Below are 20,907 nucleotides of genomic sequence, written 5' to 3' on the forward strand. Positions count from 1 at the left end.
GACTGATATGACTGACATAACTGGAATGAGTGACATGACTGGCATGACTGTAATGACATGACTGATATGACTGACATGACTTATGTCTGACATGACTGGACTGACATGACTGATATGACTGGACTGACATGACTGATATGACTGGACTGACATGACTGACATGACTGTTATGACTGGACAGATATGCATACAAACTATACATACATTTAGGTAGAAGTGTGTGTGTGTGTGTGTGTGTGTGTGTGTGTGTGTGTGTGTGGTAGTGTATGTACTCAAACTATGACAACATATACTAATACATACATACATACATAAGTATACATAGAAACTATACATACATATAGGTATAAAGGTGTGTGTGTCTGTGTGTTTGTGTGAGAGAGAGACAAAAAAGAAGCCAAATATCAGTTTGTATGAGCATGTCTTAGTCACTGAGATATGGGTGGGTATGGCTAGGGAAGTGTCATTGTGAATGCTATAGGAAGGCCTGCTTGCGCCTGTATGTGTGTGTGCCTGGTTAATAGACACAGAGAGATCTAGGTAGCCAGAGCAATGTTTACTTAGGGCACAGAGATGGGAGGGGGAATGTGGGTGAGAGTGTGAGAGAGACTGAGTGTGTGAGTTTCAGCTTGCGTGCGTGTGAGAAGGAGAAGGTGACAGAGGGACTTTACATGCATTTTTATGCATTGTATATAATACTGCACTGTAGAGCCATACGATAACCGATTTAGAAGAAACTTGACAAATTTGTTCAGGATGGGATTCTGAATGGGCTTGTGCATTTTGGTCAGAATTGGATAAAATATGAAAGAGCTTTAAGAATATGAATATTGTATGTATCGATGCTGTCCATTAAAAAAATATTTAGCAGGTATAAGTGTCCTCAAATCCAAAATCTTTGGATTGTTTTTTGATTTCACACTCTGTAGAGTATTATAAGACTTTGCTTGACATGATAGTATGAAAATCCTAGGAGCAGTATGAAAAGTGATGATTTCAAACTATTAATAACTGTAAATAAACTGTGCATTTTTTAATAGGACATGTAATGGGAAAGTTGTTCGCATTACTGCAAGGAATCAAAAGAGTCCAATTGCATGTTCCCAAGTGGAATTATGTAGGGGATATACTTGCTTTTTTTGCAATAGCGCCCCCCAGTGGCCAATCGACACCCGGCTGGATTATGTCATAGGGGGTGTGCACTTGTCCACACCCAAGATGTTTCGTGCAAATCGACCAATGGTAAGCCTGTCAAACGCGTGCCGATCACTGATTGGCCGATTACGTCAGCCATTTTGGAAGTATGGCATGTCTGCTTTAGGACCTGGTTCCCAGAGGCCCATAGATGATGTCTGCCAAGTTTCATGTGGATCAGCCAATCTGAGTGCATGGGGCAAATTTTTGCATGTTATAGCGCCCCCTAGCAGGTGAGGTATGGCAACCTCTGCGAGCTGCCCCAGACCCTCACAGGGAAGCTGTCTGTGAAGTGCCATCTCATTACATGCAAGTTTTCTTAAGTTAGAGCTCCATATGCGCAAAATTTACTATTGAATTTACGCCCCCTCATTTGATTGGCTTATACTGACTAGGTAGTGAAGAAATTAGCATTTTTGTTGGATACATTTTAAAGTTCAGACTCTTCTGAACGTTTTGATACCACATATGTGCATGTATGTGAAAAATCCAGGGACTAGTTCGCGCTCAAAGATGTGTGTGATTTTGCACATTATGCAAATTAACTCGAAATCTAAGTGGGCGGAGCTAAAGGGTCCTAGAGGCTTTTTTGTTTGGTTTGAGCCAAGGAATCCATCAGAAGTGGAATTTCGTTTCTATGACCTACGGTGTAGGAGATATGGACCAAAACGCAAAATGCTGCGCTATAGCGCCACCATCAGGCCAATGTGGGTCATTGTCTGGGTTTCCCTCATTGCACCTCTGGTGCACCTGTCTGACAAGTTTGGTGTTTCTGGGCCTTATGGTCTAGGCTGCAGTATGCGTTTTACAGCCTGAAAAATAATAATAATAAGAAGAAAAACTCGAGCAATTACAATAGAAAAATATAGCCGCAAGCGGCGATTGGCGGGTTCACACACAAATAGGCATATTTTGGCCTCAATAGGCAAAAGGAAGCCCAAAAGGTCCTTTAGACCTAAAAGTGAAAAGAAGCTGTTTGGGTTTGGCCAGTGTGTGCTCTACAGATAGAGTGTGATGACATCTGTGTGTGTCAGAAAGGGAGACACAGAAATAGCACATCTGGCTAGGGCTGCATCTATGTGAACAATATAGGAAGGCCTGCATGTGCCCATACATGATTGGGCCTGTATATCACCAACAGAGAGAGATTGAGGGAGCCAGAGACTATGCTTTGTTAATTCACTCCTTGCACACCTTGCACGCCTAACATGACTGCCCGTGTATTCAAAGTATGAATGTAGTCTGCAAAGCCTGCCATAACATGACTGACATGACTGGCATGACTGACATAACTGATATGACTGAAATTACATCACTGGCATGATGAACAAAAGTAACATGACTGATATGACTGACATAACTGGAATGAGTGACATGACTGGCATGACTGTAATGACATGACTGATATGACTGACATGACTTATGTCTGACATGACTGGACTGACATGACTGATATGACTGGACTGACATGACTGATATGACTGGACTGACATGACTGACATGACTGTTATGACTGGACAGATATGCATACAAACTATACATACATTTAGGTAGAAGTGTGTGTGTGTGTGTGTGTGTGTGTGTGTGTGTGTGTGGTAGTGTATGTACTCAAACTATGACAACATATACTAATACATACATACATACATAAGTATACATAGAAACTATACATACATATAGGTATAAAGGTGTGTGTGTCTGTGTGTTTGTGTGAGAGAGAGACAAAAAAGAAGCCAAATATCAGTTTGTATGAGCATGTCTTAGTCACTGAGATATGGGTGGGTATGGCTAGGGAAGTGTCATTGTGAATGCTATAGGAAGGCCTGCTTGCGCCTGTATGTGTGTGTGCCTGGTTAATAGACACAGAGAGATCTAGGTAGCCAGAGCAATGTTTACTTAGGGCACAGAGATAGGAGGGGGAATGTGGGTGAGAGTGTGAGAGAGACTGAGTGTGTGAGTTTCAGCTTGCGTGCGTGTGAGAAGGAGAAGGTGACAGAGGGACTTTACATGCATTTTTATGCATTGTATATAATACTGCACTGTAGAGCCATACGATAACCGATTTAGATGAAACTTGACAAATTTGTTCAGGATGGGATTCTGAATGGGCTTGTGCATTTTGGTCAGAATTGGATAAAATATGAAAGAGCTTTAAGAATATGAATATTGTATGTATCGATGCTGTCCATTAAAAAAATATTTAGCAGGTATAAGTGTCCTCAAATCCAAAATCTTTGGATTGTTTTTTGATTTCACACTCTGTAGAGTATTATAAGACTTTGCTTGACATGATAGTATGAAAATCCTAGGAGCAGTATGAAAAGTGATGATTTCAAACTATTAATAACTGTAAATAAACTGTGCATTTTTTAATAGGACATGTAATGGGAAAGTTGTTCGCATTACTGCAAGGAATCAAAAGAGTCCAATTGCATGTTCCCAAGTGGAATTATGTAGGGGATATACTTGCTTTTTTTGCAATAGCGCCCCCCAGTGGCCAATCGACACCCGGCTGGATTATGTCATAGGGGGTGTGCACTTGTCCACACCCAAGATGTTTCGTGCAAATCGACCAATGGTAAGCCTGTCAAACGCGTGCCGATCACTGATTGGCCGATTACGTCAGCCATTTTGGAAGTATGGCATGTCTGCTTTAGGACCTGGTTCCCAGAGGCCCATAGATGATGTCTGCCAAGTTTCATGTGGATCAGCCAATCTGAGTGCATGGGGCAAATTTTTGCATGTTATACCGCCCCCTAGCAGGTGAGGTATGGCAACCTCTGCGAGCTGCCCCAGACCCTCACAGGGAAGCTGTCTGTGAAGTGCCATCTCATTACATGCAAGTTTTCTTAAGTTAGAGCTCCATATGCGCAAAATTTACTATTGAATTTACGCCCCCTCATTTGATTGGCTTATACTGACTAGGTAGTGAAGAAATTAGCATTTTTGTTGGATACATTTTAAAGTTCAGACTCTTCTGAACGTTTTGATACCACATATGTGCATGTATGTGAAAAATCCAGGGACTAGTTCGCGCTCAAAGATGTGTGTGATTTTGCACATTATGCAAATTAACTCGAAATCTAAGTGGGCGGAGCTAAAGGGTCCTAGAGGCTTTTTTGTTTGGTTTGAGCCAAGGAATCCATCAGAAGTGGAATTTCGTTTCTATGACCTACGGTGTAGGAGATATGGACCAAAACGCAAAATGCTGCGCTATAGCGCCACCATCAGGCCAATGTGGGTCATTGTCTGGGTTTCCCTCATTGCACCTCTGGTGCACCTGTCTGACAAGTTTGGTGTTTCTGGGCCTTATGGTCTAGGCTGCAGTATGCGTTTTACAGCCTGAAAAATAATAATAATAAGAAGAAAAACTCGAGCAATTACAATAGGGTTCCCACACTATGTGTGTGAACCCTAACTAAAACGAGCAACTAAAAAAAGAAAACAGCAGCTAGCCCCATTAAAAACACACTGGAATCCCATTCACAGGCAGCAATTCTATCGTTCTCCCAGTCAACTTCTTATGACCATAGTGCAGTTCTCAGCTAGCCTTTAGTTACTTCTGAGCTCTGTGTTACTCTCTGTGCTGCAATACACACAAGCCAGCACTCACGCACACGCAGCTCCAACCAGCCTCTCAGTCTCAACCTCTGGCTTCGTTGCAGTGACTCGCGCTGATCCCACACACGCCGTAGGTTTGGCTAGCTTAGCTACTTCTGCTAACAGGACCCCGTAGCTGCCCATATATCGGCCTGTCCACAAAAAAACCCGGGAAGCTCAGCCAATGCCGACTCGCAACCCATTAACCACAGCCCCAAGTACCACTGGCTACATATGCAATGAGTTCACTCAGATATTGTGGAGCAAGACCATTTAACATCGTATAGGTATATTTTAACCGGAAGATGTTTAGAGCATCGAATTAGAAGACCATTACAGTAGTCCAAACTTGAGACAAAAGCATGGACTTCACTGCATCAGCTAATGAAAGTAAATGTCTCAGCTTGGCGCTATTACATATTTTTTTATGTCCTGGAACAGGGGCGATTTTAGGATCTGGTCTTTAGGGGTGTCCAGCCCCCAGTGCTCACAGAGGCACAATACCAAAGTATTGCGCAGGTGTAGAGCAAGTTTTTTGCATAATATAATATTTAAAAAATGTGTTGAGCCAGGGGGTGCTGAGCAACATCACGGTGGTGCTCTAGCACCACTAAAAATACCCTAGCCTCACCCCTGTCCTGGAAGCAGTTCTCAATTTTGGGAGTAGTATTAACATCATCTGGATTAGAAAATATATTCAACTGAGTATCATCTGCATAGCAATGTAAGCTAATACTATGCTTACGAATGATTGTGCCCAGCGGTACTATATACAATGAATATAATATGGGTCCAATCCAGATCCTTGAGGGACACCATATTTTAACTTTGTACGTTCTGAACATTCGTTACAGTACAAATTGTTAACGATCTGTCAGGTAGGATTTGAACCAGGAGAGTGCTTGACCTCTTATACCAATGAGCCTCGGTAGAATGTGGTGGTCAATGGTGTCAAAAGCAGCAATAAGGTCTAAGGATTATACAGGTAGCTGTTACAACCTGCTGGGCATTGCTGCCTGTCGCACCTCTACTGGTGCCCATGGGTCAGCTGCAGGGTCGTCAGCCAGAAACCACCATTCACCAACGTTTCGCTCCTTTAGTACTGGTACGTCTCCTGGTGGCGGAGCAGTGACAGGGACGTCTCCCTGTCACCCCCTGCAGCTGATGGGTGTTTCCCCTGTGGCTGTTGTTTGGGGTTAGTTGTTTTTCCCCCAAGCTTTGTCCTTCCTCCTGAGCCAGAGCCAAACGCTCCCTTTCTCAGCCTCCTCTGCCAGGGCCTTTGTTGTCTTCCTGATGCCTCCAGTGACCCCTACCTCCCTCAGGAGGCATGTGGTTGACAAACCCATGAAGCCACGGCATCCGTAAGCAAGGGTTCTACATTGCTGTGCAGTAATGCTTTAATTAGATGAGTAGGTACAGCATCTAGTGTGCATGTGGAAGGTTTGGCAGATTTTACCAATGAAATAAGCTCCTCACGACCAATTGGGGGAAAAGAACTCCAAAGGCGCATCAGAGCTGACCAGACAGCTGTCAGAGTGTATTTGCAGGTTGACAGGGTCTGACATACCATGACTAATTTCTTCCCTAATTTTATCCATCTTATCATTAAAGAACTTCATAAAAATGTTACTGCTGCACTCCTGTGGGATTACAGATTCGATTTGGTCATGATACCTAGTAAGGCTAGATACAGTGTTAAATAGGAGTCTTGGATTATTTTTATGTTATTTCTATTAAAGCCTATTCTATTATAATCAAACTTGAATATAGCAAGTTGATCTGCTGAGTTCATATAAAATGGGACTTGGGTGGAAGTTATGTAACCAACCTATCCAATATATTAAATTCTTACAAACTGTTAATTCAAGGGTTTACATTTCCAATTAATCCGAGTGCTTTTATCACCCAGTGTAAAATTGTCCGTTGATAAGAGATCGTTGTGAATAAATATATTTCTTCCTGTGATTTACCATTGATCCTCAGAATACTTACAGAGTCTGTGTCTGACTTTAATAAAGCATGAAACTTTACTGCCAAGGGCTGCCGCTTTTAGCGGGGCGAAAGTTGGGTCTTTGGCGTAACTCCATATTTAAAGTAGGAACGTTGCTCTTTCCGCACACCAAATAGTTAGGACGCGCGCGCACATGCTTGCATACTCTCTGCATCCACCGAGGCAAACAGCAGCTGGACACACAGATCGTGGGACGTTTGGGACACTGGTGCACGGCGCACGTTAGCGCTCGGGAGTGTGAACGTACGCAGCATCCAGACGTTTTGTGGCGTTTCGACAGGTTTACAACTAACAAGAGACGGACGAAGATTTCAATACATTCTGAGTGATGCCGGAGCGCCCGTGAGTTGGTTACCGACATTCATTTCGGTGGCATGTAGACACGGAAGGGTACAAGAAAGAAGGAATACGGTGGGTGTGTTGATAAATCCTGACACAGCTTAGAATGTCAAGATGATTTAGTTTCACATGGCTGAAACAGGATTCATGTACGTCAGTCATATACCTGCTTTCTCTAAAACGCTGGGGGAGTTCATGGTATTTATTTTTGCATAGGGAATCGCATGTCACAGTAAATATGGAGCACAGATAAGTCAGAATGAAGGGGAACGCACTGGTAGGAAGATTGATTGGTATGATTTAGGTCGCTATTAAATCAGAAGCTAGAATTTAATGTGTTGTATGTAAAAAGATGTTCCACATACGTCTGAAGAAAATGTGAATCCAAACATATTTTTTGTAGGAACTGTTGCCTTTTAACATTGCAGGTAAAGTCAGTTAGTCATATTAAAGTGTAATATGAATTAGTCAAAGTACCATTCTTTCCTGATCATTCAAGCCAATCTTTTATCACTAAGAGTCACACACCAATCTCTGCCGGCGAAAAATCTTACTAAGAGCGTTAAAATGAATTTGATATAGCCTATGGGTAAACTTTGGGTTTTCGTGTTCTTTTTATTTTGCTCATCCACTGGCTTTAACAAGACTAGTCCATGACATATAACTAAATATTTGTAGGCCTAAGTATTTAACGCTGTTAGCCTATTAAGTATTTCGGTTACACCTGACACTAAAGTTACTTTTTTAATAAAGCTCTAACCGCACTATAGGACATGGATGTAGTGTTGACTGTGTGCTGATCCAAGAACCAGTAAAGCAGTTTTAGTCATTTTTTATTTTGTTTTGTTTCAGTTTATACATAATAGCACATTCAAGCTAATCTGAATGTCTGAAACCAAGACTGTCGTGTAGCCTACTTCACCTTGCTTACCACTGAATAGTTCTATAACATCGCATAAGACTGAGGTCCGCTTACTTTGAACACGGGTGCTCAACTCAAATCAAACTAGGCTGCAGATATCACAGCACCTGACTTTACGAATTAGTCTCCGACCTTCTTTCTTTTATAGATGCTTGTCTGAATAATAATCTACTTATTCTGGTGGAAACTGATTGACGGTGTACATGACAGGTTCTACTGAGCCCCAGGACTGCCTGCCACTGGGTTCAAATCTTTAGCCCAGTTATATGTTTTAGCCACTAGACGGCAGAGTTGAATGCGCAAGTTAAAGGAGCAATAAGTTATTTTTCAGCGATTCTTCACATCATGAAACAGCCATTATAATAACACCTAGTGACCTGGAGAAATTAATGAACTAAATACATTTTTTAAATGCCGCTTCTAAGTGGTGGACCTAAGGACTTAAGGAGCATAAACTGATTGGTTCAAAGCAGTTTGATTCATCGTGTCATGTTAACTGCACTTAATAAAAAAGAAAAATAAATAATGACCTAAATCACATACATTTTTGGTATGCTTTGGTGGTAAAAACGTATTGTTACTTTAAGACTCCCAGCAGTAATCTCTTCTCACAAAGTTTACTGTAAGACTTTGACATGGAACAAGTTATCTTTTTATCATATACAGTCCCTAGATTATTATTAACTTTTTAAATGGGGAACTATTTTCCATTTATTATACCTGTGCCTATATAGGCCCCTAATTTGTCTACATATTTGGTGAGTGTAAATGTTATTGTGGTTCTGTACATTTGTGTATTGAGTGTATTGAGGGTTTTTGAGTGTGTGTGTGTGTGTGTGTGTGTGTGTGTGTGTGTGTGTGTGTATGTGCATGGCTCCAGCACCAGTCTCCTTATTCCCTGTTTTTGGTCTTAACTGGTTATATCAATATCTATACAGGTGTTGGACAATTAGACACATCTACTGAGTGGCAGGTGATATGTATATACTGACTTCTGTGTTCTGTAGCTTATCCAATAAGTGTAGGTAGAGCAAGGTGCTAGCAACACCATGGCCATGATTTCGATTCTCAGGTTGCATACTGATACATGTATAGTATAAAGGGATTAGGAAGAAACTCAAAAAAGACTCAAAAGGGAACTCATCCTCCATTGGGCGGTCCAGCTAGTAGAAGTCTATATTTATAGTTCTATTTCTAGGCCAGGCAGTCCCTCCAAGGTGGATGTTAGTCCTCAGGTAAGAGTTGGTATTGACGTGTCTGCTGGTGTTATCGGCGCATCCATTGGCGTCATTGGCACATCCATTCATGGCATTGGCACATCCACTGGCAAGCCAGACCATTTTATAGGTGCTTTTATGGAATTGTCTTAGTAACCAGGATACAAAATACAGGTTAAATGTGTAAACATCAAATTAAATCCATATATTTAGCACAAATACCAGTGATTAGCATGTGGCTCCAGCAGGCTTATCTATAGCAGCATAACTAAAGGGACATGCCTGGAGGTGACCACAGTCATGAGCGCTCACTGAGGCATTGCTTTCCACCCAAATCATTATCACAACTAGAGTGAACACATGACATGGCTGGATGACAGAATTAACATCTCAGATTACCAGAAGTCTCAATGTCTGAGGGTTCCTGAGCTCCACACTTTCATATGTAGTACATTAATTGAAGGCCTGATTAAATAGGTGAGTCTAAAGACTATATTTAAAGATTGGAACTGTGTCAGAATCTTGGATTGGAGCTGGTAGATTGTTTCATAACTGAGGGTCTGTCATGTTTCTGTGGACTGGGGGAAAGATTCACTTTTCTCCCACTACTAGAACTCCCATACACTTTTCTACAAACGTCATAGTCTCTCTCTCTCTCTCTCTCTCTCTCTCACACACACACACACACACACACACACCAGTGGTGAACCGTCAGGGCCCTCTACGCCCTCTCAGAGGGCCTAAAATATAAATATATACAATTTATCCTATTTTTTTAATCTACTTACAGTTTGACAATCGACATCTAAACAATTACAGAAATATAAGCAAATCAATTATTCAATCGTGTCTATTTAATCTGTGTTTGAAGGTGAGGGGTTAAGTTAAGTGGAAGCCTGTGAGCCTGTGTCCCCCCCTATCAGGACTGTGATGCCCGCTGTTCGTTTACAGAGGGCCTGGCAGTTATAATTCAGCACAATACCAGTTTCAAATGACAGCAAAATCGACCAATCATATCTTCCCTCTTAGTGGGCGGGCTTAACTGTATGATAATTTCCGCCCGCTGTGGCAATGCTAGCTGTCGTTAGCATACCACCGCTAGCTAGTTTCAATTCAGTCCTTTGATGCCCTTGTGCGCGTTGTTTACATATTCCTGGGAGCGGGCCCAGGTTTAATGGTCACGGTTCGCTACTGACACACACACACACTCCCCTCTCTGTCTCTGTGTTTTAGCACATATAACAGTAATATGAATAATCTGAAAAGTATTTCCAATAAATATTGATTGTGTCAGCAGTTGATGCGGATGCACCTGCAGGCAGCAATTATAGGCCCTGATCTTGCTTAATCCCACAGTCTTTAAAGTCCTTCTTACCTTCCTGTCACATTGTTTGCTTTCAGGATGTATGTGGATCCTGCATGAACTAAGAAAAAAGCATCATGTAGGAAAAAGTTAGTGAGAGAAAACTGCAAGCAAGTGAGAGACAGTGAGGGAGTGTGTGTGTGTGTGTGTGTGTGTGTGTGTGTGTGAGAGAGAGAGAGAGAGAGAGAGAGAGAGATAGATAGAGAGAGAGAGAGAGAGAGAGAGAGAGAGAGCAAGAGCAAGATGCTTGCATTGCAATAGCCACTAATTTCTGTATTTTCCAAAGAACACTATTCCTGCTCTTTTCTTGTGGGTGTGATAGGTTCTGCTGAATATGGTTTGAGCTGGTGGCTTTGATCTAGGTCACATGTGTCCCCTCTTGATCACTATGGATGAGGTGGAAGCAGTCAGGACTGTGATATGGAGCATTCAGGACAATGATATAAGTGTTCAGGACTTACGCATTCAGGACTGTGATATGGAGCATTCAGGACTGTTATGTGGAGCATGCAGGACAATAATATAAATGTTCAGGACTGTGAAGCATTCAGGAGTGTTATATGGAACTTTCAGGACTACAGTATAAATGTTCAGGCTGCAGGCATTCAGGGCTGTGATATGAAGTATTCAGGACTATGATTTGAAGCATTCAGGATGGTGATATAAGCATTCAGCCAAAGCAAGGCATGGAAAGTTTATTTGCATTGCACTTTTTATACACATAGGTAAATGCATTGCAAAGACAGAAATTAGAGACAGTAATATGCATGTTCATCGTTAGGCTTGTTTTAGGGGGCTATACCCCTCCTTAAATTGTATCTAACCCCATAAGCAGAAATTATTTGTTTAAATTCTCAAAGATTCATTTTCACAATCTTGTCCCATTTCACAATGTCTCCAGATTCACAGTTTACTGACATAAAGGGGACTAAGAAATAAGACACAAAAAAATTAATTACCGGTATTAAAACTTATTACAGCCTGATATCCATCACATTCTGGAAGTTTGTGCCAAAAATAAAAAAGAAAGGAAATGTAACGGGCGGTGTGAACAACTGAAAAGGAAGCGATCACGCCAAGTCTCAGGGAAAAAGGATGGTTTAATAGAAAGTGTGCAAACCAAAACCCGTTCAAAAGATCCAAATTAAGGATATAATGACCAGCGGTCAACTGGTACAAAGGCAAGACATATATAGGCAAACAAACGACCCTCAGGTGAGACGAATCACGGGCTCCGCCCACCTGAGGGACGCACATGACGTCACCAAACAACAACAACAACAGCCGCTGTGGACGGAGGCGGCCGGTAGGGGGCCGCCTCACTGTGACAGGAAAGGTTACATTAAAATGTAATTAAATAGAATAAAAATAGCTTATTTAGATAAAAATGAATTAGATGATTAAATAAATAATAATAAATAAGTAGTTAAAGTAGGAATGAAAACAGAAGAACAATAAATGATTAAAAACAAAGTACAATGAAATTAAGGAAATAAAATAAGGAAAGCCCCTCTGAATCTGGCCAGGATCCAGTACAATACTATAGTACTGGAATGATGAGTAAACACACTGAATGCACTTAAAACCTGAGAGTTTTCTGCAACCCCCCCCCCCCCCCCCCTTTCAATTATTGAACAGTGTATTTTTAATATTCATTACTGAGCCATTTACATTTGGAGCTAAAATATGAAGCTTGAGATGAGCTTTCATACTGGTTTGGAAGTAGCTCCATCAATGCAGCGAACTGTTTTGGCTGTGCAATGCTCTGTCAGCTAGGTCCCCTTGTGAGCAGGACCCCATTCAGCAGTCAAAGCAGGAAAAGTCCATAAGGGTTTACATGTTAGGAGAATAGACATCAGACTGCAGAACTTCCTCTCTGTCTGCGTCTGTCTCTCTTTTTCTTGTTCTCTCTATCTCTGTCTCAGCATTTCACACAGATTGGAGTCTGGAGGAGGGCTGGAATGTCTTAGTGGAGTGTACTCTGGGAGAGAGGGAGCAAGGGACATGGAAAGAGAGAGAGAGAGAGAGAGAGAGAGAGAGAGAGAGAGAGAGAAAGGAATGTAGAATTGTGGTGAATTCTTTAGTCTGAATTTCCTACACTGACAACAGTGCAGTTATAGTAGATGAAACAGAGGTTTTCTTGATGTACATAAACCACAGGTGCAGCTGGTGTATGGCCTGTGTGGGTTGTTGTGACCTACCTTCTTATTTGTGCATGCATGATCCTAGGAGCTAGGTTATCTGGGGCAATGCCCCCCGTAGGGTCTCCCAAGGCAAATTGATCCTGGGTGATCCAAAATAAACAAGAGCCAGACAAATAGTGATCCAAAAACCGCTATAGAATTTAGAAATAACAGGACCCAGATACCCTTGCCCGGATCAGGGTTACCGGGGCCTCACCCTGGAGCCAGGCCTGTGGGAGGGGCTCCTTGGCGAGTGCCTGGGGGCCGGGTCTCTCCCCATTGGGCCCATTCAGGCACAGCTGAGTGAGGAGATACATGGGTTCATTCTCCCATGGGCCCACCAGCTGTCAGAGAGGTAGTTCTAGGGGTTCGGTGCATTATGGATCTCTCCCTTAGAGAGAGAGACTCAAAGAGAAACTTGGAGTAGAGTCACTGCTCCTCCATGTACAGAGGAGCCAGTTGAGGTGGTTCGGTCATCTGGTCCGGATGCCACCTGGGCACTTCCCTGGTGAGGTGCTCTGGGCATGTCCAACTGGGGGAGACCCCAGGGATGACCCAGAACACGTTGGAGAGATTATATCTCTCGGCTGTTCTGAGAACACCTCAGTATCCTCCCAGAAGAGCTAGAAGAGGTGGCTGGCGTGAGGAAAACCTGGGCATCTTTGCTTAGGCTATTGCCCCCACGACCTGGAACCGGATAAGTGGATGAAATGGAAAATTAATTTGCTTCCAGGCTCAGCATGAGATGTTTTTATTGGTTGGTCAATTTGTGGTATGTCAGTAAGGTGAATTAGGTATTTCTGTCAAGCTTCAGCTGAGTAAAACTTAAGAACAACTGGAAATAAATGGGTAATTTTTCCTTACTCATATTACATAATAGGCATACTTCAGTTATTCAAATCAAATCAAATGTATTTATATAGCGCCTTTTCACAAAGCAGTGTTACAAGTGTCCGAGTCCAAGTTCCCAGTGAGCAACCCAAGGGCAACAGTGGCAAAGAAAAACTCCCTAAGAGCATGAGGAAGAAACCTTGAGAGGAACCAAGCCTCGGGGGGTGGGGCGACACCCATCCTCTTCTGGCCGATGCTGGTCACCATGACAGCAAAAATTGGACAGATACATAAAAAAAAAGAAGTTATGTGTCTGTGATGAGGTCAGAAGTACCTGGCTCATCCCCAGTATTGCAAAGACTCTATGTTGGGATTAATTAATGTTATCACATGTGTTATGAATCATGTTGTGCACTAGGAAATGTATACTTACCTGTGTTGGAAATGTAAGGGAGTGCGGGCGCCTCTCAGGGCTTCTTTTATGCAGGCCAGAAGAGCCCATGACCATTATAGCATAGAAGGGGGGGCAGCTGAAGCATCCTGGGGGGAAAAAGTACACAAATGTAAAATAATACATAATGGATGTCCATGTAAATATTTGTCAGAAGGTACCTGTGTTGTGTATGTGTTAGTATTTGTCATATGTGTGTGTTAATGTTAAAACCATTTTAGTGCATACCTCTATAAGTGCACCCCACTCTGTAATTGGTATGGTCCAATTAGGCAGAGGGTGGGGTTATGGGTATATAGGGACAGAGGACTGTTTTGTTTGGGGTGGTTGGTTGGGTTTTTGCTGGTAGAACATGTGCGTTTGGCTGCTGTAAGTCAATGACAAAGAGGTTGCTAGGAGGTTTCTTTTCCTTTTGTCTACGTGTGTAATGAATAAACTTACCCTACGGGCTTTAAAATATACTCTACGAGCTTGTCCAATTTCTGTGCGACACGGACTCAGCACTCCGCTTAGGATTATTACGACCAAGGTGTGGTATTTGAGTACAAGGGACCTACGGGCGACTGATGTACCCCCTCGCCTGATGACAGTGTCTCTGTGTAAGTCTTATTCTTAAGAGTTCGAGACTTCTTGATTGTCAGTAATTGTCCAGGGTTGTGAAGATACAGTCATAGGGGAGAATTCAGGGTGGCGATAGGGGCCAGGGCAATGGGTTGATCCTTCATCCACAGTTGTTTAGGAAGGAGGTGGCTGGCCCAGGGTGGATAGCAGCAAAGCTCGTCTCTCCTCGTCTCAGTATTTGTCAGGTAGGGGGGCAGCCATTTGAAAAGAGAAAAGAGGGACATTTAGTTCTGTATGGGATTATATGTGGGACAGAGAAAATTTAAACATTACTGGAGTGTGGCAGCAACTCCGGCATTAAATTATTATAGCCTAACTAAAAGGGCAGAACCAGAAGGTAACACAGACATCCTGAGACATTGTGTCATCCATCCACTACACTGTCATTACAATGACAACATTCATTAACAGTGGTTTCACACATCAGAAATAGACATATGGTAGGTGTACAGTGGGTTGTGTTGTTGGTTATACCAGATCATTCTGGTAGATATAAATATATGTCCTTGTTCAGTTAGTTGTATAAACTGTTTTTCTCATCATAGGGAGTTTTTCCTTGCCATTGTCGCCTTTGGCTTGCTCATTAGGGATCTGGACCCATAAGATTGTTAATCTTGTAAATCTTGTAAAGATTGTAAAGCTGCTTTGTGACAACATGTGTTGTGAAAATACAAATAAATTTGAATTTGAAGCCAAAGGTGACAGTGGCAAGGAAAAACTCCCTATGATGGTGGGGGTTAGGAAGAAACCTCGGGAGGACCAAGACTCAAAAGGGAACCCATCCTCCATTGGGCGGCCTGTTGGCACAAGTCCGTGGTGAGCAGGATGGTTCTAAAGATAAAGTTAAGGTCCTTGTTCCCCAGCCAAGTAGTCACAGTCCCTTCAGTGTAGATGGTGAGCCTCAGGTAGGAGCTAGCATCAGCATGTCCTCTTGCGGAAATGGCACATCCAACCCAGGCATCAGTACATCCACCGGCAAGCCAGACCAGGTGCTTGTAGGTGCATGCATGCAATTGTCTTGGGTGGAAGCATGACAATAGAAGATAGAAAATAAAGACTGAATGTGTGGACATCAATTTAAAACATCATTGATATAAATGTACACAGCTCACGTGATTAGCATGTGGCTCCGGCCAGAGGTGTCAATTCCAGGTTCAAAAAGTAAAAGTCCTCACCAGGATTTTGCTCAAGCTTGCTAGATTTTCTAATTAGCAATCCAGGTAAAATTAGTAGAATCAACACAATCCAGGAAGCCTGAGCAAAATCCTGGTGAGGACTTTTACTTTCTGAACCAGGAATTGACACCTCTGGCTCCGGCAGGCTAATCTATAGCAACATAACTAAAGGGAGGGGTTCGGAGGTGACCACAGTCATGAGGGCTCACTGAGACATTGATTTCCAGTCAAGTCACTGTCACAACTAGAGGGATGCCATGACACAGCTGGATGACAGCATCAACATCTCAGATTACCAGAAATCTCAACGTCTGGGGGCCAATTTAATCGGAAGCCAATGTAATGCTGCGAGAGTCGGACTAATATGATCAAATTTTCTAGCCTTAGTTAGGACTCTAGCTGCAGCATTTTGAACAAGTTGTAGCTTCTTTATGGACTGTTTAGAGCAGGGGTGCCCACAGTTTTCAGCTTGCGAGCTACTGCCGGGGTGGCGGCGAATGTAATTTGTTGAGCGGGGGGGGGGGTGGCGAACGTAATTTGTTGAGTGGATTGCAGATTGGCTACCGTGAATGTCAATCAAAATACAACCGTCAGTGCAGATGTGCGATTCATCTACTACTATTTTATGTGACGCGATCTACGCACATTCCTTCGCAATCGACCGACACGATCGCGATCGACGTAATGAGCACCCCTGGTTTAGAGCATCCAATTAGAAGACTATTACAGTAGTCCAAGCTTGACGAGACAAAAGCATGGACCAGCTTCTCTGCATCAGCTACTGAAAGTAAGTGTCTCTACTTGGCGATATTACGTAAATGGAAAAAGGCAGCCTTAGTGACAATGCATATATGTGTGTAAAATGAAAGATCATAATCAATAGTAGCACCCAAGCTTTTCACGGTAGATTTAGGTGTTAATGAAAAACCGTCTAGGGTAAGGGGAATATCAGCCCAATTGCTTCTAGCAGCTTTAGGCCCAAGAATCAGCACCTCAGTCTTCTCGGAGTTTAGTTGAAGAAAATTAGACGCCATCCAGTTTTTTATGTCCTGGATACAATTCTCAATCTTGAGAGTAGTAGTGAGATCATCTGGATTGGATGATATATACAACTGAGTTTCATCTGCGTTGCAATGGAAGCTAATACCATGCCTACGAATGATGGTGCCCCGTGGTAGCATATATAATGAGAATAATATGGGGCCCAGTACAGATCCTTGTGGGACACCATATTTTACCTTAGAATGCTCTGAGCATTTGTTATTTATTAGTACAAATTGGTAACGGTCTGTCAGGTAGGACCTGAACCAGGAGAGTGCTTGACCTCTAATGAGTGTCTCCAGCCTATTAAGTATACTATTATGATTAATGGTGTCAAAAGCAGCACTGAGGTCTAGCAGTATGAGAAAAGAAATGTGTCCTTTATCAGAGTATATTAAGAGTAGAGGTGTCAATTCCAGGTTCAGAGATTAAAAGTCCTCACCAGGATTTTGCTCAGGCTTCCTGGATTGTGTTGATTCCACTAATTTTACCTGGATTGCTAATTAGAAAATCTAGCAAGCTAGAGCAAAATCCTGTTGAGGACTTTTAATCTCTGAAACTGGAATGGACACCACTAATTAAGAGATCGTTCAGTACTTTAGTAAGTGCTGTTTCAGTGCTGTGATGGGGTCTAAATCCTGATTGAAATAACTCTAAGACATGTTCTGTTTGTAAGAAGGAAGAGAGTTGTGAAGAAACTACATTCTCTAAAATTAGATTAGATTAGAATTAGAAATTGACCTATACTATAAGAGTTTTAAATAGGAGTCCTGAATTGTTTTTATGTTTTTCTATTAAGGCCGATAAGTATGAGGATTTTGCCGTATGAAGGACATGCTTATATTCAATAAGGCTGCGTTTTCATGATAGTCTATACACTTCTAATTTTGAATTTTGCCATTTACACTCCAAGATCCGCGCGGCTCCTTTGAGACTACGCGTGTGCTCATTATACCATGGCGCCATTTTTCTCTCACTGACCCTCTTATATTGTAATGGCGCAACCTCATTGCGCCATCTGAGGGAGAATTGCTAAACTGGATATGTTAATACCAAATGATAAGACCAAGTCTAAAGTATGACTACAATTATGCGTAGGACACACCACATTCTGAGTGATACCCATTGAATCAAGAATTGCTTGAAAATTTATACTAAAAGAGTCACATAGATTTTCAAAATGGATGTTAAAATCACCAACTATAATCACCTTATCGGCTGATAGCACTACATTAGACAGGAAGTCTGAAAACTCCTGCAAGAACTCAGAGTATGAACCAGGGGGCGGTAAATAGTAATTAACATAAACGACTGCAACGCCTTGTTGGTTGTTAAATTTGATACATTAGATAGTGAGGATGAGATGACATCGTCCCCACTAACTCACACACCTCTTTAACGTTATCTTTAGTGATCTCAGACTGTCTCAATCCCACATCATTGGTGCCGACGTGAATAACTATCTTTGAGTATTTACGTTTAGCCAGCACCTTAAGATTAGCCCTGATGTCAGGCGCCAGGGCTCTCAAGTTTTGGATTCATGTCAGAGTGTGAGAGTTGTTGACGGGGGTTGGGTGGCGAACATTAATTGTTGAGCGGGGGTGGGGGTGGCGAACGTTAATTGTTGAGGGGGGGGGGGGGGGGGGGTGGCGAACGTAAGTTGTTGAGCGGGGTGGGGGTTTGTATATCGCGATCGATCGCCAGTGGAGGGCGACAGATATGGATCGGAGGTAAATAAACTAGATTTTTTTTCTCGCCATGTGAAATCGGAAGTGTGGCGTGTGAGCGTGTGAAGACGGTCAAATGCGTGTGTCACACGCTCAATGCGTCAGGCGCTCTAGCCCCCAGGGTACATATGACTATGGCCGCTGGTGTCTCTAAAAGTGTCTCAGTCTGTGTATTACTGAGTCGAATGGTGCTCAGCCCTATGGTTATGCTACTGAGACGTCACCCATTTGCCCCGCTGCAAGGGCTCTAATGCCTGAGCTGGGGGCTTGCTAGCTATGGCTGTGCAAACCAGGCCTGCTATGCTAACTGTGCTAGCTGCTACCGACTCTCTAGGACTTTCTAAAGCCCGAATGCGCTCCTCTTAAAGCGAAATCTTCTCCGTCATGCTAATAATTAATCTACACTTATCACAAATAAAATTATCATTACTGACGGAAGAAAAGTAGCTATACATGCCACACTCAGCACAAGCAATAAGAGACTCAGACATAATGAAATACTAAGATACTTAGCTAAGATACATGGTAGCCCGATCATGGTAGTAGACTCTTGAAATGAGAAGTTTGTTTGCCTCTGATCACATTGATTCTAGTTATGATGTATAATCCGGCATGTCTGGGAAAGGCTAAACCATTTAAACATTGAGCTGTTCAGTGTAGGAGTACAGTAGGAGTGAATCAATGGCACTTACACTGCAGTTTCAGTAATAGGAACTGCTAAAGATTCCTATTGAGATCTCAGTTCAGGTGTCATGATGTGTCCTCAAGTGGCAGTTGTATGTGAACTGTGTTTTTTTTTTGTAATATGATAAATGTCAAAAGGGTGCCAACAATCTTTTTGTTTTGGTTTTTTTTTTTGCTAAGTAGAACTTCCACCAGACAACTATTGTTGCGATCATAGTGTTATAATGTGTTTCACTGACCAGTGCTGTTCGGTGCTAAAACCAATAGAGAACCAGTAGAAAACCTGCTAGCAGGGTAGTGGGTAAATGGCACAGTTTGGCAATGGGCAGATTTATATATATGTCTGTGATGATGCCAGTAGCTCTGGCCCATCACCAAGACTCTACAGGCATTCATGTGATGGACTAAATGTTGTACTTACCTCTTCATGTGTGATTCTCAGGGGGACTGGCGGCCCAGCCAGCTCCTTCCTTATAGTGGTCGAAGGGCCCTCTGCCTACTAAAGGAGGGGAGGGGGGTTACAGGTCCTGGGAATACCTGAGGACGGAGATGTACACAATGGATGGACATATTAATTATTATTCTTGTCTTAGTGCACTAAATGTAAAATGTTATGTATATATTGTGTATTACTGCAGTAATGTAATGTATGTATGTTATGTTTGTGTTTATAGGTAACCCCTGCTAGTGGTAATGGTGTGCCCCAGCTTAATTAAGGGGAGGGGCTACTAGTATAAGAGGGGCTTCCTCTCAGAGGCTAGGGGAGGTAGACGTTGGTTGGTTAATGTTGGTCATTGGTTATTGGTTGTTGGATATTTGATATAATTGCGTTGAGCCCACAAAAGTCGGGCTAGACTGGCTGCTGTCTGCCAGTGCGTGCTTAAAGTACTGCTTATAAGCCTTTGCGGGCTTGAGTACTTTTTATATGTTTGTTTTCCTTTTATACAGTTTTTCTTTACATTTACTAGTGTCAGTAATTTACTCCTTGGCTGGAACCCACCATTAAAACATCTGGAACTGGAACTCCTGTGCCCGTATTCATCTCACTCTCTGTAGTGAACCCACCTCCATATTCACCCACCCGTACCACGCTCACAATGTCATACAGCAGATCCAAGAGGACACCCAGAATTCCTGTTGTTATCTACCTTGTTCCTCCTCCGCTCAATACTAGCACCTGTTCTAAATTTAATATCTTTCTTACTCCACCAATCTTTAGTCTCTTTGTGTAGTATTGCCGAAAAACTTCTGGAAGTAAGCATGCCGGGCATTTTTTGCAGTGTTTCTCTACTATGGTTCGAACTAGTTATCACTTTACGACTCTCCTCTGGATTCTTCTCTTTGTACCTTCGTATGTTGCAATGTGAGGCAAGATTGAGACCACTAATGCAGCATAGCATTACTGAGTCCTCAAGCCACATCGAAATAACAGGTGCAACCCTGTCCCATCACCTGTTATGCTTCAATTTCATATGAAGCATTGTTGACCACTGTTTACAACATTATAACAGACCTATGCTCTCATGCATCTAATCTGCAAAACTACTG

At 42.5% G+C, this 20,907-nt stretch overlaps 1 protein-coding gene across 2 annotated transcripts in view; it reads left to right on the forward strand.

Moving 5' to 3' along the window:
- Window positions 1-6,944: 6,944 nt before the first annotated feature.
- LOC143514812 (proline-rich protein 5-like) overlaps window positions 6,945-20,907 on the forward strand; it is a 30,754-nt gene continuing 16,791 nt past the window's right edge. The window contains exon 1 of one of the 2 annotated variants that reach the window (XM_077006453.1): window positions 6,945-7,216. Coding sequence is in view for 1 of the 2 variants with exons in the window: in XM_077006452.1 (XP_076862567.1) it covers window positions 7,134-7,147 (14 nt within the window). In the remaining variant the exon portion in view is untranslated. The remainder of the gene's footprint in view (window positions 7,217-20,907) is intronic. The other variant, XM_077006452.1, reaches the window with a different exon arrangement.

Source organism: Brachyhypopomus gauderio, chromosome 5 (assembly GCF_052324685.1).
Source record: "Brachyhypopomus gauderio isolate BG-103 chromosome 5, BGAUD_0.2, whole genome shotgun sequence".
Taxonomy (NCBI): Eukaryota; Metazoa; Chordata; class Actinopteri; order Gymnotiformes; family Hypopomidae; genus Brachyhypopomus; species Brachyhypopomus gauderio.